General features: G+C 40.6%; 1 protein-coding gene across 1 annotated transcript; it reads right to left on the reverse strand.

Annotated features, from left to right (window-relative positions):
- Positions 1-259: 259 nt before the first annotated feature.
- On the reverse strand, positions 260-1,367 carry LOC139193350 (uncharacterized). Its single transcript, XM_070816344.1, has 2 exons — positions 430-1,367; positions 260-353 (listed from the first exon to the last, which is right to left on the reverse strand). The coding sequence occupies exons 1-2, from the start codon at positions 1,365-1,367 to the stop codon at positions 260-262; spliced, it is 1,032 nt and encodes a 343-aa protein (XP_070672445.1).
- Positions 1,368-18,171: the final 16,804 nt, after the last annotated feature.

Raw genomic sequence — 18,171 nt, forward strand, 5'->3', positions numbered from 1 at the left:
GGTGTGGACTGTTCCAACCGAATTTTCAAATTTGCCGTGTATTCTTTAAACCTTTCGGCTGTGAAGATTGTTCCATTGTCGGTTATGATCGTTTCCGGTACACCGAACCGGGTCACAATGTGTTCCTCCACGAAGTCGCAAACCTCTTTAGATGTTAACTCGGCGTATGATTTTGCTTCGACCCACTTAGTAAAGTAATCAGTTGCGACTATTATCCATGCATGCTTAGCAGCTCCAGAAGTCGGCGTGATTTTGCCGATTACGTCCATGGCCCATCCTCTAAATGGCCATGGTTTAATGACCGAATGTAACGATTCAGCCGGGACCCTTTGTATTGGCCCGTGGATTTGGCACTGTACGCATCCTCGTGCAAACTCGATACAATCCTTTAGTATCCTTGGCCAAAAATAGCCGTGCCGTCGAAGTAACCATCGCATTTTCCGTCCGGATTGATGAGCTCCGCAAACCCCTTCATGAACTTCCGAGATCACCCGAGCACCTTCTTGAGGGCCGAGGCATAGCAGTAGTAATCCATCCTCCCCTTTTTGATATAACTCGTTCTGGTACGTGACATAGTTCGTGGCGTGAACTCGTGTCTTGCGACTATGTTTTTCATTGGGATTGTCAAGGTACCGCATAATGGGTTTTTTCCAATCATATGGTGTTGCCTCGACGGTGCAGACCTCTATAGTATCTTGTCGGTCTAACAACGAAGGTAAAGACATGACTCGAGTGCGTATTACATCGTCGCGCCGGAGGATTTGCTGGTTGACCAAGGCCGGGTATAATTGTCGTAGCACCGGTATTTCTCGGCCTAGCTTGCCCCCCAGGAGTTGTGCGCCAGAGGCAATTTGAGCCAACTTATCTGCGTAGGTATTATGGATCCGGGAAACATGCTCGAACGTAATACCGGCAAAGGACTCGGCCAAATAGCTGGCAACCATGTGGTAGGGTGCCAGGGTACAACTCATGCATCGAAAAGATCCATTAAGTTGGTTGATCACAAGTTCAGAGTCACCGAGGATGAGGGCACGGGTGACCCGCAAGTCATGAAGGAGGCCAAGGCCAATGATTAAGGCTTCATATTCGGCCTGATTATTGGTGCAGTCAAAATCCAACTTAAGCGAAAAATACCAACGATCATGATTAGGAGATTGAATGACAACTCCAACGCCGGCTGAGGATGAAGTACTGGACCCGTCAAAATACATCGTCCAATAGTTGTCACGTGCTTCAACCATGCCGATTTCGACATCGGTGTCCCCAAAACCATAGGGGGAAGGATGGTGAGCCAGGAAATCGGCCAATGCTTGGCCTTTGACAGCTTTCTGAGGCACGTATTGTAGGCTAAACTCGGACAACGCCATCGTCCACTTCCCAATTCTCCCTTTTACGATCGGCCGGGTAAGCATGTACCGGATGACGTCGGTCTGGGCAATGACTTGTGTGACCGACGGAAGCATGTAATGCCGAGTTTGGAGACGGCGAAGAACACGGCAAGACAGAGCTTCTCCACGGCGGAATAATTGATCTCCGGTGGATTAAGATTTTGACTGAGGTAAAAAATAGCCTGCTCTCGCCCGGCATCATTGTCTTGGGCAAGGAGGCAGCCGATGGACTCTTCAGCCGCCGAAATATATAGTTTGAGGGGTTTACCGCGCCGAGGTGGAACAAGAACAGGCGGCGTTGTGAGGGAGACTTTGATTTGTGTAAATGCCGCCTGATGCTCGGTCCTCCACGCAAATGTATCCGAATTCTTAAGTTTCAAAAGCGTGGAAAACGCTTTCATTTTTCCTGCCGAGTTAGATATAAATCGGCGGAGAAAATTTATCTTGCCGAGTAAGGACTGCAGTTGTTTCTTCGTAGTCGGTGGTGGAGCACTGATGATTGCACGTGCCTTATTCTCATCGACTTCAATCCCCCGATGATGTACGAGAAAACCAAGAAAATTCCCGGCCGAGACACCGAAGGCACACTTGGCAGGGTTTATCTTAAGGTTGTACTGACGCATGCGAAGGAAAGCATGTCGGAGATCGTCCAGATGTGTCCGCCGGCGTTTAGATTTGACGACAACATCGTCGATGTAAACTTCAACGATGGTACCAATTAAATCATGGAAGATGGTGTTCATCGCCCGTTGGTACGTGGCGCCGGCATTCTTGAGGCCGAATGGCATGACAACCCATTCATAAGTGCCGAGTGCCCCCGGGCAACGGAAAGCAGTTTTGTGCACATCGGCTTTGGCAATAAATATTTGGTTGTACCCGGCATGTCCATCCATAAAGGATAAGATCGCGTGATTTGCCGCTGCATCGATTAACAGATCTGAAATCGGCATTGTATACTCATCTTTGGGAATTGCCAGATTCAGATTGGGAAAATCGGTACAGATGCGCAGTGCCCCATTTTTCTTTAATACAGGAACGATATTTGCTAACCATTCGACATATCGAGCTGTCCGAATGAATCCGGCTTTCAAAAGCCGAACTAGTTCGTCCTTGACACTGAGTTGTACTTCGGTCGAGAATCGACGAGGTGGCTGACGGAAAGGTTTAAATCCGGGCTTAATACGTAATTCATGCTCGACCAGAGTACGATCTAAGCCGGGCATTTCATGATAACTCCAAGCAAAACAATCTTTGAATTCCGTAAGCAAGGTACGAAACTCGTCTTTCATTCGTTGAGGAAGTAACGCACTAATAAACAAAAGCCGTGGGTCATCGGCCGTCCCAACATTAATCTCTTCCAAAGGGTCCTTAACAAGGGGCCGATGATCTTCGAGTTCGGCCGGGGCGGCTCGAATTTTATCAAAAGATAATACAGGCCCATTATCTCCCTCAGCAAGGAACTCGACGAGGTTGACGCCCGAATTTGGTTGTTTAGATATCGTATACCAATGGGCCAGCAGTCGTTCCATAGTAGATGAAACCGCGGCCCTGCGTGCTTCCCGATCGGTGTCAAACATTGGCTTTGGGGAGAAAGTTAGCTAATCCGAGTCTCGCCGAATCCTGCTGGACAGTCTCGGCGCCAACCTCAATAGCTTTCTGAACGGAAATTCGAGTTGGCCGTCCCTCTTCATTGAAGCCTTGCAAAGTAATGTAGCCGACATGATCGTCATAATACCGTGCTTGGATCATGTTAGCTTCGAAAGGCTGGCTATCGGCCGGATGAACAGTGACCGATTTACCGTCCCAAAAGACAAGCACTTGGTACAATGATGAAGGAATACAACTGGTTTGATTAATCCAATCTCGGCCGAGCAATGCATTATACTCGGTTTTGGAATCAACCACGAAAAAGGCGGTCATATAGGTGCGACCGGTAATATTTACAGTTAACGGTAGTACACCTTTGGTATGGGATTTGTCACCGACAAAACTACTCATTGTGATTCCTGACGGAATAAGCTCGTCATTTGAACGGCGCAAGGCCTTCATGATGTTCAAAGGCATGATATTAACGGTAGCTCCACAGTCGACAAAAACTTTAGAAACTGGATATCCCTCGATGTGGGCCGTCACATACAGTGGCTTTAAATGGTGAAGCTTGGCCGACGATGAACGAGGGAACAATTCGGCCAAAGCGACCTTTAGACTATCATCTTTTGCTGTTGACTCGCCTTCAGCAATCGATACAAAATCAACATGGCCGGGTTCCTCGGCAACCACATCTCCATCAAGGAAATTTGGTTGAGCCGTGCTTGATTGAAAATCGGCAGGTAACACATGGACCATACTGATTTCCATATTATCCAGGACTGAAGGGCCCATCTGGTCAAGACCCTCCTCGTTCGGTTGGTCGGCGACTACGGACTCAATTGTCGTCAAAGTCGGACAACGAGACTCTTCTGTCCCTTCTTCAATGACGTCACTCGGCGGAGCTGCTTCGACGACTTGTTGGTTCTGCGTGACCGCCTCAGGTAAGGTTGAGATTGACAATGAACTTGGGGTCAGGACCTGAACCTGCTCCTGGTAGTGTAGCCGAGCATCCCTAGTGTTGAGATAAGCATCCAGACGGGCAATACGTGCGATTTCATCGGTCGTAAGGCCGAAGAGAGAAACCACCGAAAATACTTCAAAGTGATATCGTAAATACTGAAGGTCCTCCAGCGAGAAAGGAAGGTCGGCTGCATTGATATCGGTGTACAGGTCGACTTCAAATCCAAAGACACGAGCTTCTCGTATGTGCTGGAACCTTGCTTTCAATCCTGGATCTGAGGTCTTCTGGATGATCCGCTCAGCATCCGGACAAGTTAGGATCAGATCGATGGTGTCCTGGCATGCCTTCGGCAAACCATACAGATCGTTAGCCGAATGATTCTTATGAAATTCTTGCATATACTCCAAAGACTCCCCAAGGAACGGGGGATGCAAATTCCGTCAAATTTTGACCAAAGGCTCTTGTATAACTGGCGGGGATAATTTGTTTTCGGCCTCTTGCCTGAAATGTTCAAGACGTGCCTTCATTTCCCCTGGTCGAATGAGAAGTTTGATCCGTTTATCAGCTTCTTCAAACATGGTCTCGACATCTTGATCGACCAGCCGTTTCCCCTGAGCCAACTCTGTCATAATTGCTGGAGGTGGTCGCTCCTTATCAGTGGCAACTGTATCCTTCGGCCGCCACTTAGGGGCCGAAGTTTCTTGGGCTGCTCGTCGGCGAGCCATGCAATCTATCCGTTGATGCCGGCGTTTCTGAGATTTGGACAACGCTGTGTAGACGCCCTTCGAAGAATGGTATGTATACCAACGTTGGTCTCTAGGCTCGCGAGGCTTGAAGGTTTTTTGACTCCGTGATGATCCTGAACTGCTAGAATTACGCTTATAGTAATCATCGTCATAAAATGAAGCATCAAAATTGAGGCGCCGCCTGACCGGGGGTGTCTCTTCCATCCGTACTTTAGGACCGAGCCTCCCAAAAACCCCATGATGTTGGCCTTCATTGGCTATCTTTTGCCGAGTTACGGCCACGGGTTACGAAGAAGGCTTCTCCTCTGGTTCACTGTCGACTTTCGCTCTACATTTCCTGCACAAAACCGCCGTCCCACTATCTTCATCGGTGCTATAATCCATCATAGATTTGACAATAGCGGGCCCCGTTAAAGCCGTAGGTGGTTTATTTGAACGAAAATCGGCCATGAACCGTGGCCGAACATTCTGATTCCGCGGGCGTTGTGTCTCAACCACTTCAGCCTTGCCTTTCCCTTTGTCCTTGGGTAGGTACGCGTCGACCATGTTTACTGTTACCGTGGGGAATGGATCAGTATCAACACTCATCCTCTTCTCGGGAAACTTCAATTTGCCATTATCAATCCAGCTTTGGACGTTATCGCGAAATACGACGCAATTGTTTGTCGTGTGTTTGCTCGAATTGTGGTATTTGCAATACACCTTTCCTTTAAGCTCTTCGGCCTTAGGAATGTTATGACCGGGCCGAAGCTTAATGATTCTTGCTGATAACAGTTGGTCAAAAATTACGTCAGCCTTGGTAATATCAAAAGTATAAACCTTTGACGGTTTCGATGTTCCTTCAGTGGCCGAGCGACTTTTGGCTTCTCTAGAATCAATCTGAGTCAATGCCTTGCAAATGTATGGCTTATCTATTACTATCTCAGCCGCATCCACACTAACACATTCATCCTCGGTTGATGCATAATTGACAGTAGGGTTCTTGTAAATCGTTCCCCTAGTTGGAGTCTTCGAAGTCTTTTCCTCGCGGAGCAAATAATCATACTGCTCGACATGTTGGGCCAATTCGTACATATCCCGAAAATTTGCCCCCAAGAATTTCTTTTTGTATTCGACGTCAAGGGCGTTCAAAGCAAGCCTGACAAATTCGACTTCGGGTAAAGGCACTCGGCACCAATTCCTAGCCGATTTGAACCTGGTAAGATAATCCATTGGTGACTCATCAGATGCTTGAGCCATCCGTGCTAATGAAGAGACTGACATCTCCATCCCCGGCCGATAAAACTGCTCATGGAACTTCTCGACCAACTCCTCCCAGTTTTGGACGGAATTAGGCGGGAGATTGATGTACCAGGCAAATGCCGAGCCGGTCAATGAAAAATTGAACAGCCGTAACTTGTGGAAATCACTATTAACATCTCCGCATTGCGCGGTGAAACGAGCCACGTGCTCCAACGAAGACAGGGACGATTCACCGGCAAAAAGACTAAAATCTGGGATCTTGAAACCCTTCGGGTAACCAAACGTTTCCACATAAGCTGGGTACGGATGAATAAACTTGGGAAACTTCGGCCCTTTCTTCATGGCCGAGTCGATCATCCGCTGAACTTCGGTCATATCAACAGGTGTTGCTTCGACCCTCTGGTCGGTCCCGTCTGACCTACTATTCGACCCTCCTCCTTTCTCCAAGTTAATTGGTTTGAGCGGGGCAGGAATAGGCTCGGCCGGTACAATCGGTACCGGGTTGTTTCCTGGTAAACAATGTTGGCGAAGATCAAAAGGCCTGCTGCCACCAACTTGACTAACCAGCATTTCGAGCAGCCTGGTTTGTCGATCATTGGAACTGAGTATCGCGTCATGCAGCTTGTCAATGCCTCGACTGAACGTCTGCTCGACTGACCGAGACTGCTCGTCTAGTCGCTTTCGGAGAAACGACCTCGTTGGTGGGTCAGATCCTTCACCACCATCCTCGTCACACTCCTCTACTATCCCTTCATTGAGAACGCATGTGTTTCTGTTAGGGATTTCTAAACCACGGAGTTGACCGCCGAGATTAACTTCTCTCTCTCGGCGAGTCGCGCTCGTGGACTCAGGTGTCACAGCGCTAAGGGGATTCTGCGCCTGCGGCACACTTTGTCCCAGGCTTTGATTCGGCAAATCGGTTGTCGACTTTCCCATAGTTGTTTTCTTTTTTACCGATCGTGTTTCAATTGGCATGAACTTCGTAGTTTAGCACTGGGTCCCACTGGGCGTGCCAAAATGTTGACCCTAGAAACTACAAAACCTACGTGGCGCGCAGGCCGAGTAATTAATGAGCTAACTACGTCCTTCGGTGAATGCGGGGCGTGCCAACTCGTCGGTCGAGCTCGGCCGAGGAGTAAATTTGTTGATGTTGCGTTGGGTCGCGCTACTGACTTCTGCGTCTTGCGATTGCGGCCGAGAAAGGAACACGTCTCGGCCTCTTGGGCTCTCGAACCTGAAGACAAGGTTACTATTCTTACGAAGTTCAATATCAAATTCGGCTTTCAATGTGCCGAATGTAATAACTGTAACACCTCAATTCGCCGAGAAGGCTGATGAGATGACCTCGACCAATAAGGATTTAGAAACCCTTCTCGACCGAGACTTGGATAGGTAATCAATCTTTTTCGCCGCAGTGCTGTTGATGCCAACGGAAGATACTGCGAGACCGACTGACTCTACGGTGACAGAGCTATCTATGCCGACTTAAGATATCACCGGTTGCTTCCACAGTGCTGTTGATGCCAACGGAAGATGTGTTAGCGAAAAAGGAAGAAGAAAAATCACAAGTTGTGAGAGTTTGCGCAGGGCAATTTTGTATTGATTTTGTGGGGGCTTCCACAGTTGCTGAATGGCTTGTATTTATAGTAGCAACACATCGAGCCCGAGTTCCAATCCTATTTGGACTAGGTCTCCTTCTCCGGATTAACATCCCCTCGATCAGTCCTATCTCCGCTAGGACTACGAATCTAGTCCTTAACTGAGCCGGATTCGCTTTCTAGATTATTGGTCTCGTCGAGAGTCCCTATTGCACTAGGATTCGACCTTTTGCGTTATGACCTAGCCGACCTAGGTTTGGAGGCCCACATACTGAACGATCTGTGGTATTCTTGCCGCAAGGCCTCCAGGGCCGAGAATGACCCTACACTCGGCCCAAACTGTTATTTTGGGCCCAAACAGTGGCGGGCAGACCGAGTAATCTATAAGCTAACTACGTCCTTCGATGAATGCGGGGCGTGCCAACTCATCGACCAAGCTCGGCCGAGGAGTAAAATTTGTTGATGTTGCGTTGGGTGCGCTGCTGACTTCTTGATTTTGCGATTGTGGCGGAGGAAGGAACACGTCTCGGCCTTCGGGTTCTAGAGCCTGAAGACAAGGCTGCTAACTTAGCGAAGTTCAATATCCAATTCGGCTTACAATATGCCGAATGTAGTAGCTCGTAACACCTCACTTCGCCGAGAAGACTGATGAGATGACCTCGACCAATAAGGATTCAGAAATCCTTCTCGACCAAGACTTGGATAGGTAATCAACCGTCCTCGCCGCAGTGTTGTTGATGCCAACGGAAGATGCTGCGAGATCGGCTGACCCTACGGTGACAGAGCTATCTATGTCGACTTAAGATATCACCGGTTGCTTTCACAGTGCTGTTGATACCAACGGAAGATGTGTCAGCGAAAAGAGAAAATAAAAATCTCAGTTGTTGAGAGAGTTTGCGCAGGGCAGTTGTGTGTTGAATTTGAGAGCTTGAAATGTTGCACGACATCTTGTATTTATAGGGACAAGTTAGCTTGCCACGGCCTAAATGATAAGTAGAGGATTTCAATTGCACCTAAAGACTTGTAATGGAATATTCTGAGAAATAAAACGATTAGCACATAAGGACTCTGCATACTAATCCTGTTTTATTCCCACTTTGACTTAACTTTATCCCATCACTGAATTTGTTGGATAGTCACATACGACTCTTTTCACATCCAAAACAATCACCTTGTTTTTCTCAATGTCTATACGCCCCACACATTGCAGACACCTATCCAACTTACTACTGGAACTTATCCCACCTGCAAGTCACCTATGCATGCATAAAGACCATGCACCTAACAACTCTAATCAAACCCCATGTTGATATATCCAACCGCAACCATGCATGAAGGCCATATGACAAGATGGAATCCTACTACAGTTTTGTTGGATAAAAATCTATTTGTTGATGTACTTAAATTCCAAGATAACTATTCTGATTGATAATATCTAGATATTGTTAATCAGAATAATTATCGTAGAAATAAAAACATCTTTATCCTAGGAACGATCCAAATATTTTGTCCATCCAACGCCGAACTGATTTTGTAAAATCGGGTCCAAACATTGCCCCCCAGTTTCCTTGAGCTTCGGCCCATAGGCCGAATGGTTAAGGAAATTAGCTCAGTCGAAGAAATGTACGGTCGAGGAATCCACTCCATAGCCTAACACGTCTTGAAAGAGACCTCTCTCTCTCTCTCTCTCTATATATATATATATATATATGTGTGTGTGTGTGTATATGTGCTTTTATAGTCCTCCCACATCACTTTATTGACAAAGTCTGCAACCATCAGCCCCCTTGTCCCTTTCATGCACATGCATATATGCATGCATTCTATTTATTAGCATTTGATAGGGTGAGAAAGCTAGCCCAGCGACTTGATGACCAAAGGTATGATCAAAGAAGTAATAATCTTGGTAGCTCGGATTTTCAGGTCGAAAAAATCATTTAGGTCGAGGTCAAGGAAATTTATGTATGCTTGGCGGGCCGAGAAACAAAGCTTTAATAATTTTACTCGACCAAATCTCCTCGGTCATGCTAAGCAGCATATAACAATAACTTGCCATGGTGAATCTTGATTGTAAGTAACTCGTCGAAGAGACATTGGGCCGAGGCCAAGAAAATCTTGGCCGAGGTCGAGCAGAATTTTCATGAGCAGTTCGGCCTACCCCAAGAAAGGATGCAGCAAAAGTGGACATCATGCGCCAAATCACCAACAAAAAGTAGCCTACCTTTTAGCTATTATAAAGGGAACAGTGGAATCATGACGTCCGGACTTATATATATATATATATATATATATATGTTTTGACTGATGCTTTGTTTCGTAATGGGGCCGAGGCCGAGGCTTTTGTAAGCAAAGTTCACAACTAAATGCATTTGGCCAAAATAGTCAAACAAGTGTATTCGACCAAATTTTTTATTAGGCCAGAATGTTGTTGCCCCCTTATTTTCTTATGCATCGGCTTGCAAAGCCGTATGTTTAAGAAAATAACATATATATATATATATATATATATATTTAACAAACGACAAGAAAATTGGCCGAACCATAGTTAGGAGGAGGCCGACGATGCTTTATTCCAAGTCGAGATCTTGTAATAACAAAATCTTCACATTGATTTCGCTCTAGGCCGAATAAAGATTTTCCTCCAAATATTTTCGACTTGGCGAAATATTTTTTATCATCGGCTGCGGAATGTATTGAACAATTACTATGCCCCCCCGGGCATAATAATTTTGACTTTTAATTCAAACATCTTAGCCGAACGAGATTTCTCCATATCGGCTTTATCGCCAATAATCATATCAATTGTCGTGGTTTCTTGGGCTAAGCCAATGTTGCGGCCTTGTTCGTTATTGGAGCATTCCTCTGACGAATCATTTTCTGAGTCAATTTGTGGCTCAGAAACTTGAACATTTTCTTCTAGGCCTACCACACTTCCAGTCTCGACCGCAAAATAGGTGGCCTTTGTTCTTCGGCCAAATTAACAATTTTCTTAGGCCGAATATTGGTTGAGGCCGGAGTGGAAATTTGCCCCCCGGCCTCTTGCCTTTCAGAACTTCTTCCCAATCTCTCGAGAAGTTGTTTTTGCTTCTTTAATAGGCAATGACACTCATCCCTTAAAGCCTGATCGAGATATATCACGTGAACTTCGTAGTTTTAGCACTGGGTCCCACCGGGCGTGCCAAAATGTTGGCCCTAAAAACTACCAAGCCTACGTGGCGCGCAGGCTGAGTAATCTATAAGCTAACTACGTCATTTGGTGAATGCAGGGCATGCCAACTCGTCGGTCGAGCTCGACCGAGCTCGACCGATGAGTAAAATTTGTTGATGTTGCGTTGGGTGCGCTGCTGACTTCTTGATCTTGCGATTGTGGCCGAGAAAGGAACACGTCTCGACTTTCGGGTTCTAGAGCCTGAAGACAAGGCTGCTAACTTAGTGAAGTTCAATATCCAATTCGGCTTCCAATGTGCCGAATGTAGTAACTCGTAACACCTCACTTCACCGAGAAGGCTGATGAGATGACCTCAACCAATAAGGATTCAGAAATCCTTCTCGACCAAGACTTGGATAGGTAATCAACCGTCCTCGCCGCAGTGTTGTTGATGCCAACAGAAGATGCTGCGAGATCGGCTGACCCTACGGTGACAGAGCTATCTATGCAGACTTAAGATATCACCGGTTGCTTTCACAGTGCTGTTGATGCCAATGGAAGATGTGTCAGCGAAAAGAGAAAATAAAAATCTCAGTTGTTGAGAGAGTTTGCGCAGGGCAGTTGTGTGTTGAATTGGAGAGCTTGAAATGTTGCACGACATCTTGTATTTATAGGGACGAGTTAGCTTGCCACGGCCTGAATGATAAGCAGAGGATTTCAATTGCACCTAAAGACTTGTAATGGAATATTCTGAGAAATAAAACGATCAGCACATAAGGACTCTGCATACTAATCCTGTTTTATTCCCACTTTGACTTAACTTTATCCCATCATTGAATTTGTTGGATAGTCACACACGGCTCTTTTCACATCCAAAACAATCACCTTGTTTTTCTCAATGTCTATACGCCCCACACGTTGCAGACACCTATCCAACTTACTACTGGAACTTATCGCACTTGCAAGTCACCTATGCATGCATAAAGACCATGCACCTAACAACTCTAATCAAACCCCATGTTGATATATCCAACCGCAACCATGCATGAAGGCCATATGACAAGATGGAATCCTACTACAATTTTGTTGGATAAAAATCTATTTGTTGATGTACTTAAATTCCAAGATAACTATTCTGATTGATAATATCTAGATATCGTTAATCAGAATAATTATCGGAGAAATAAAAACATCTTTATCCTAGGAACGATCCAAATATTTTGTCCATCCAACGCCGAACTGATTTTGTAAAATCGGGTCCAAACAGGTGTAATCAAGACATCTTCTGTGGAGATCTGTACACATTTTTCCTGTAAAAGCTATTGAATTAGTAAACTTCGGAAATTATATATGCCAAAGACGATAGGTCAATCTCTTTGCCCACATTTGATCTACTCCAATTCTTGGAGTTAAACTCAAATTTTAGGTTTTAAACTTACCTCAACTTACTCCAACCCTTGGGCCAAATATGAGTTTTAACGCAAAACTCATTTCTAGGACAAATTTAGCCAAGAATTCTCACATGAGTTAGTCAACTGGCTCATCATATATGTGTATATTTTTTTCTAATTTTATATTTAAAATTTGATTTAATCCAATAGTTAAGATCTAATATGATTAAATCTAACGATAAAAAAAAAATCTAATGGTCCAAATTTAAATCCAAAGGCTAAAATAATTAAAAAAAATTATTTCATGTGTTTCATATTCTTTCATAGTATTCCACGAGTTTCATGGTTTTATTTTAGTGATTTTTCATCGGAATCTAAATATTTGTAGGTTAAAATGTTTATAAAATTAAATTTGGATAGTCTACATAGTTTTTTTTTTTAAGTTACTTTAAGAAAAAATTATCCTAAATTCATTATTTAATAATTTCGAGCTAAAAATGTAACTCATAAGGATTGGAGCATAAAATTGTTCCTAGATTAAAACCTAAACATTTTGAGTTTAAAATTTTAGGTTTTACGAGTTAGAGACTGTCTAAGAAAACCTCGACAACAAGATTAATTAATCAGCAAAAGGTTCAGTCCTGTTAGTTAGGGATTGTTGCTGGGAATCTCATAAAAATTGTAGTGACTGCACGTTGAAAAAATAAGTTTTAACCACGTGAACCATTTCATGTGATCGACTTTTGGTTTGGAAGGTGCAAAGAAAAAACAAGTTGGAAATAAGAGTTATTATTCCAGCAAACTACAAATTAATAAGAGAGTTTTAATGAAACACTCTTGGTTTGTTTATTTTTAATGAAAATTTACATTTTTACCTTTCTCTGATACTATTGACTACACCTTTATTTATCATCTTTCATTAAAATTAAAGTTTTTTTTTTAATTGTCGTTCATTTTCCTAATTAATAATTGTCTCCACTTCCTTTTGGGGTTATCTATGGACAATGATGCGTTTAAGTCATTAGGTGGCAAATTGGATTAGTCGAAATTTTGACCAAAGTGTGAACCCCTTGAAAGGTGCCCCATTACGCGGTTCACTGTTTGTGTGCTTGATAAATAATAAAAAAAATTAAATATAACATATTGTATACAATAGATTTATGTTTTGTTTCGGAGTACTTTTAAAATGACTCAAAACAGTTTTAGAGAAAATATTTTTGCGTTTCAAAAGAACTTGTATTGCTTCCTGAAATAACACACTAGTTATGTCTTTTTTTTTAGGAATAAGTTTAAGTGTTTTTTCATGATTTATTTACATTTTTATTAATAATTGGTTTTAAAAATATTTTCATCAAAAACTATTTTAATAATTTAAAAATATCAAATGACAAAAATTAATAAGGGATGTATGAGAAGTAAAAATGAATATGTTACCCACCCCATCCTCCAAGTCAGATTGTTGGAGGAAATAATATCAAAGTACCGTTTCAATTGGGTCGTGTCTAATGAAGACAAGTTGCTTTGTTTACCGAACAAACACGTCGGTTTCCAAACAGTGCCCATATACGAGCAGTCGCAACTGCTTCATATAAACCATGTGAACCGATGTGCCTTCTCCAAAATGGAAAGGGACTGATAAGTTGATTTTATACTATATATTTTACCCTATTATTAATATTAATTTATTAGTTATTTTGTGAGAAGTTTGATACTTTGATTTATATTCTTAATATAGGACATTCGACTTCCTCTAGAGAAAAAAATAGTCAAACGGATGAATTTTGGAGTGATTCCAATTGGAGAATGTTCGTGATTCTGTTGACTTGATCGTATCAAAGTTTCATAATTTTATACCAAGCGGTTTATTTATAGTGATGAAACAAAGGAGCAGAGCGTAGTGTTGTCAAACTGACGTTTTGTGATTTTTTGGGCTTTTTGGCATCCAAGATGATGTCTTTTGGGTTCTACATCTCTAGCTTTAATTCTAGCCATTTTGGGCCTGTTTTGGAGCCCTGAAGATCTAGAAACGTGGCTGTTTTGAGGTAGTGCAGATTTTGGACGAATTTTACCAGTTAATTTATGACTATGTTTCCTAATTTATTTTAATTTATTTGGTTTCCTAGTATTATTCTAAGACTTTTTCTGGGTAGAGTTTTATTTTCTAGTAGTATAAATAAGGCTTTTTAGCCATTAGGGTTTTTGGGGTAGAGAAGACAAGGGGAAAGGGAGAGAACACACGCACTAGTTGGAGAATTGCTTTTGACAATTCAAGTTTATTTTCAAGGTGCTTTCTATCCTTGTTTTTAATAATATTTTGTTTTATAGTTGTTAGTACTAATTTCCGTTTGTTAGGGCGAGGCCACAAGCCTTAGCAAGAAAATGTAGTTTCTTTTCAATTTACTTATGATATTATGCATGTAGATTTTGAATTATTAATCACTGGTTTAAACTATTTAATTGTCTTAATACTTAGCTACCATTAGGATTTTTAGAAAAGTAAATTGATGCAATTTTGGTTGGAGGTCAGTTCCTGAAGTTGACGAACGCTTCTTGTGATTAATATGTGCAAGTTCACTTAGGATGAATACCATGTCTTAAGGGTTGTATGATTTTTCAAAAGGTTTTACAAAGCTTAATGAGTCATGCATGTTTACATTTGATTTGAATACCACAGACGGATTGTATGTTTAATATACGCTCTATGTTGGGGGTCTAAGTAGGCATATATTAGGAAAACCTAATCTTCAAATATACATGTGTAATTCATAAGTAATTGAAAGAACTGCATAGGATTGTTAAGGTGACGGCGGAACCTTAGGCTTTTACAATTTAATTTTCAAAAACTATTTTCTTTTAGTTTATTTTATTTTATCACTTTATTTAATTATTTTCTATTAAATTCGTTTTTAGTATTTGAAATCAAAAATCGACTTTTTCTCAAACTTTGTTTCAAGTAATTAATTAAGATTTGATTTGATACACATTATTCATTCAATCCCTGTGAAAAACGACATTGTTAGAGCTGCTATACTACGATAATCTTGTACTCTTTCAAGTATTTAAAGTGTTTTTATCCCTATTTTTGCAGGTTGTAATACAGGGACATTTGTTCATCCAATTCAAACTGACAACAAATGAAAAAGCAAGTTTACAAACAAACTACCAGCACATGGTAAGCACTCATTCATAATCGAAGGACATGACCATCAAGATTCGCAGTAAAACAAATCTACAATTTAAAAAAACTGGCTCTCGAATTTGTTCCGAGGCAAGAGTTTTGATCAACGGAGCCGAGGCTATAGATCCGAACAGAGAAGTCGTCATTTATTCATTTAGAGCTCTCTCTCTTTATCCGAATAAAAATGGAACGACGACCTCAAATTCATGTCATAAAAAAACAAAATTAACAGGTGAAGGCCGAAGGAGTTAGGGGCATATGAGATAAATTGTTCGAATGGGCCAAGTCTGTGGTTTGATTTTGTCCTTATGGTTAACCAAAGTTCATTGAATGCTTTTGGTTAAATTTAAAGTTACGAAATCTTTTTTATTAGTTTCTTAGTGTTTATAGGTATAGGTTTTCTAGTACGATTAAGTTTGATTTATTTCATGTTTTGGATTATTGCATCTTGTTTTCCTTTGGAAGAGAATAATAAAGGATTGTGATTTGTGAGTGTGTCTGTGAAATTATGAGAGAATTCTCAAATGCTTTGTTTAACTTGGTATAAGCATAGTTCGATTATTAGTTGAATCATGATGTGCTTGCTTCACTGTGTGTGCACAAATCTAGCTAGGTTTATTCATGCACCCACATGCCCGACACTTGAGAATGATGATTATGCTTTCGTTTCCTTTGCCTTTGAAACATGATGTGCTCGCTTCACTGTTTTGTCTTTGCCTTCACCTTGTCTTCCTTTTCCGTGGATTGCTTTACTTTTGTCTTGCCCTAAAGTTTATGTTTTAGGTTTTGCCCTTTGCCCTAAAATTTGTTGCAGTTTGCTTTTGTTGCCTTGCTGAGTTGTTTTGCCCTTCTTGTTCTTGCCTTGATATTGCTTTGCCATTGTGATCGTACTGTGTCATTATCTTGCTAGTGTTTGTGGCTTGTGCTAATTGCGATTATGTTCGTTGTTTCTTAAAGACCTCGCCCCCTTATTGTCATCACGTAAATATTTAAATTCAATCCTAAAAGCAAAAAGTGCAATCACACAAGGGCTCAAATTTGAAGGGAAAATAAGACTGCTTCTATTGTGTTGTGAGAAAAACAACTATAAAATAAAGTTGTTGAGTGTTTGTAAACTTTTTTTTTTTTGTAAAAGTGCTTTTAACAAAAAAAAAATAATAGTATCTGAGTGTTTGGAAAACTTTTATATAAATTGCTCTAAATTTATTAAATGAGTAAAAATGATATACTATTTAATATGATATAATAATTGTCAAAGAGTATAATGTAAAAGCAATAATTGTAATTTTGTAAAAAATGTGGGGATATATTTGGTATTTGAAAATTTCATTAAATGTGCACTGATTACTATGCTTTGAAAAAAATAAGCACTTTTTTTAGAAGCATAGTAGACCCTACTTCTGATTTTCTATGTTTTTCTATTGTCATTAATGTCAATTAAAAAAAAATTGTTTTACCAAAGACATTTGATGCTTCATATTTTCTAATAACCTTTTTTTTTTTAAAAAGAACCACTATCTCAAACCAGTCCTAAATATAAAAATTTGGAGGGTACACTGGTATATTTAGAGTGTCAATAACAATTTGTTTTTCAATTTTATTATATAATAATGATGTATATTCAAGTGAAACTTTAAAATTAGAGTATTTAAAGCTTTTTTTTTTCTTGTTTGTTTGTTTAAGATTGAACCGCTTTGATTATGTAGTGAAAGTTATGTTTGTAGTTTTTTTTTATTACTTATTATTTAATGACATTTATAAACTTACAATCAGTGAATTCTAAAATTTGTTTTGATTTAAGTTTTTTTTTTTAGCATTAATACATTGTCCTACTTTTTGAAAAAACCATTTTAACGAGAAGAACTTTTATAAACTCCACACATCAATTCCAAAATCTCGGAGATCGCCAGGATTAATCAAATATTTTCTTAATTTCTACTAGTATATGCGCACAATAAAGTGTGAAATTTTTTACTTTGGTTGTTAAAATTGAAAGAGAGGGGAAGCGAGTGAGAGAAAACATGGGAGTGAGGAGAGGAGAGAGGGAGAGATATTGTTTTTTTATTTAAATTAGAGATGATAAACTTACATGTAGGTGAAGTTTAAAAAAAAAAGTAAAATTGTATTTTGTAAAATTACATTATTGTCTTAAATTTTTTTTGTTGTGATAGAAAATAAATATGTTTTTTTTATCCTCATTTAGTTGACAAAAAGAGTTTTATTAATGTAGTTTTAAACCATGGAAGTTGATATGATATCTTCCCAGACATCAATGACCTACTTTTTGGACTCAAACAAGGAGGCAGATTCTATGTCCTCCTACTTTCCGTGCTCTCCTATTTTGTGTGATCACAGTTAAGTCATGTCAATATTTTATATTATTTTTTTATAGAGATAATAAGATAAAAATGAATAGTAATATAAAATGTTAATACGACTTAATCGTAACTACACGAATAGAAGGGCACGGAAAGTAGAAGGGAGCCGCGGTCAAACAATCGCCCTTGTGGAAGGGTAATCATTGATTTGAATACAGTAAACACAATTAGAAAATGTTGATAGTAACTGATTAACTATTTTGTTTTTCACCAACTATTTATTATTAGTATAATGCCTATTTATCCACGTTTTGAGATCATTGGAGTACATCTTCATCTTAGCCGTCCATGCTTTTTGGATTCCATAAATATAAATAGTCTGGATTCTTCAAACACGTACACGTACGACTGATTCTAATTTTATTTTATTTTATTTATTTTTTTTTTTGTAAATTCCTTTATTTTGTAGGGTGCTATGCTTCAAGTAACGTCGATATCAGATGATGTAATTGAGTCATGATGACAAAGTGCTTATACAATATGTAGATGAAAAAGGTATGATTAAATTTGGAGTGTATAGAATAAGTGGAACCTTAAATCACTACAAGGTG

Source organism: Malus domestica, chromosome 17, assembly GCF_042453785.1.
Source record: "Malus domestica chromosome 17, GDT2T_hap1".
In the NCBI taxonomy this organism is placed as follows: Eukaryota; Viridiplantae; Streptophyta; class Magnoliopsida; order Rosales; family Rosaceae; genus Malus; species Malus domestica.

What these genes read in the sequence shown, in the direction of transcription:
- LOC139193350 (XM_070816344.1), bottom strand. Translation starts at nt 1,367, where the DNA reads ATGGCGTTGTCCGAGTTTAGCCTACAATACGTGCCTCAGAAAGCTGTC. An exon ending in TCCGGACGGAAAATGCGATG is followed by an intron (nt 354 to 429) that starts GTTACTTCGACG and finishes GGATGCGTACAG; the next exon opens with TGCCAAATCCACGGGCCAAT.